The sequence below is a fragment of the Aplysia californica genome, unplaced genomic scaffold (assembly GCF_000002075.1).
Source record: "Aplysia californica isolate F4 #8 unplaced genomic scaffold, AplCal3.0 scaffold00007, whole genome shotgun sequence".
NCBI lineage: Eukaryota > Metazoa > Mollusca > Gastropoda > Aplysiida > Aplysiidae > Aplysia > Aplysia californica.
The window spans coordinates 842,956-845,180 of record NW_004797277.1 but is presented as its reverse complement, the minus strand read 5'-3'; the positions used below and the strand labels follow the sequence as shown (position 1 = coordinate 845,180).

The following is a 2,225-nucleotide window of genomic DNA, read 5'->3' as shown; positions in this document are numbered from 1 at the left end:
TAGTAGTAGTAGTAGTAGTAGTAGTAGTAGTAGTAGTAGTAGTAGTAGTAGTATACTACGAGATAATGCAGTCAACCCAGATGGAAGTACCAGTTTTCTCCAATGTTTATTCCAGTGTTAAAAGGAGCAATCAAAAGAAAACAAATAATTATATGAAATGCCTTCTTTGTCAGACGTCCACGCCTCCTAACGGGTCATTCTTAGCCCTAATCGTTTAGGCCAAACCATTCATGATCAGACACTCCGAATTTTAAAAAAATAAATAAATTAAATTTAAAAAAACCAAAGCGGGCGGAAAAAGTAGAACACCGACTTCCATTATCGGGATTAAAATAAAGCAAGGCAGATTTCCTGCGCTTCTATTTAGGGTATCAGAGACAGAGAGAAAGACTGTGGACTCCAAATCCAATTTGTTGAACACTAAGACACCAACTGACTTCTTGTGCGAGATTTCCACATCTAGTGCTTCTGCCCAGCGCATGGACTGGCTTACAGCACGGATTTCTCAACTCACAAGATAATAAAGAAGAAATGGCTATAGAATGTAATAAACAATGACATGCCGGTCTCTATATTCCAGTTCAGCGCTGTAAATGCGTAATCCTTGCATTGTGTGTTGATGGGGTGAGTTTTAGCAAGCATCCGCCAAAGAGGCAGGAACGGTGGCATTCGATACAATGTCAGACGAACTCGAATTTGAAAATGGCTACCCGAACGTTATTATCCCCTATTTTCAAATCATTGATTTTATCTAAAGACGCAGTCCTTGTTTTGCGTTGATGTCCTTGTTTGTTCTTCAGAAGTCTGTTAAAGTCCTGCTGTCTCAACTGTGTTTGTGCTACGAATACAATCACTTGCTCGCATGATCTGAAACCGTGCTTGCCAACTGGGACGGGGATATCGAATAAATACTTGAAAAAAAATACAACAGCAAGATGTTATGGTGTGTTTTGTTAGTTTTTTTCTGTATTTCGTTTTGTTCGTGAAAATCTGTTTAGTCCTACCGGTATACCATCAGCTCATCGACCCGAATTCTCTCCACAGGCCCTCGGAGACCCCACCTGGGCCCGCTCCCACCTGGACCACATGCTGGAGGAGTGTATGGAGAATGTCCAGCTAGAGCAGGAGGAGGAAGAAGAAGAGAACAACTCCACAACAACAACTCCCAGCCCAGCCCAAAGCCTTATACAAAATCTCTGTGTTGATGACTGTGGAGACCACGGGGACTGTGTTGCGGGTAAGAGAAAGTATTTGTATTCTCATCTGAACGTGTTGCCTCTGCGTTCCTTTCTGTTAACAAGATGTTCAAAATATGTATGATCTACTTGTAATTTTGTATCTTTTCTTGCTTTCTTACCAACATTTAGAATTTGAATTTTGACAAAATATTTCTTAAGCACCTGTAGCCGATACAACAAATTAGGAAACTGCAATTTTTTAAAATCAAAATTTTGGGCTAAATACATTCAAACAGCTGACCTACGTTTGTGTTAGTTTGATTTATTTTCATGAAGTATATTTCATCCTCCCAAAATTAATGAATACTACCAGAACTGTCATAATACAAAAACAGTACGATAATCACTTCAACAGTTCAACATGTAGCCTGAAAACAGATGGAAAACAAAATCATTTTAATTTATTTGCCTCTTTAGAAAAACGTATAGAATATCGCGGAAACCTCTATTAGTTAAGTTTAGAAAAAGTCTGAAGTTATACAGGCCTTTCTCTGCATGCGACAAATGCGTATTCACTTTGGTCAGGCAGAATCGTGCGTTTCCTTTCTTAATTATCTCATCTATTGATATTAATCATCAATAAATTATTTTCTAGAAATACTTTTAACCAAAAGCTGAATCTTCATTTTTTTATATCTACCCATTTCACTGAGACTTCCTTACATATCAGTAAATGCTGTTTTATTTACACCAGTAGTTTGTTTTCCAGACATTCATTTTCACAAATAGTTCAAAACCTTTTCTACTCTTTCATCACATGTCACTGTAAATTCATTCCCATTCTTGGAAATGCTTCATGAATAAAAACAATCTAGCTTAAAATGATTAAACTGCATGTAGAATTAAACATAAGTTGTATAATAAACAATTTTGGAACTCATATTATTTCCAGTTCCTCGAAAAATAATGCCTTATTTGTACATTTTAGTCGCCGTTTTCCGTTGTACAAGTTATAAGCGTATTTCCCAACCTACCCCGCCAACCTAC

General features: G+C 37.3%; 1 protein-coding gene across 1 annotated transcript in view; it reads left to right on the top strand.

Moving 5' to 3' along the window:
* LOC106011603 overlaps positions 1-2,225 on the top strand; it is a gene marked incomplete in the record, with an annotated part of 37,856 nt that overhangs the window by 24,980 nt on the left and 10,651 nt on the right. The window contains 1 exon segment of the mRNA XM_013081800.1: positions 1,045-1,237. Within this exon segment, the coding sequence (XP_012937254.1) occupies positions 1,045-1,237 (193 nt within the window).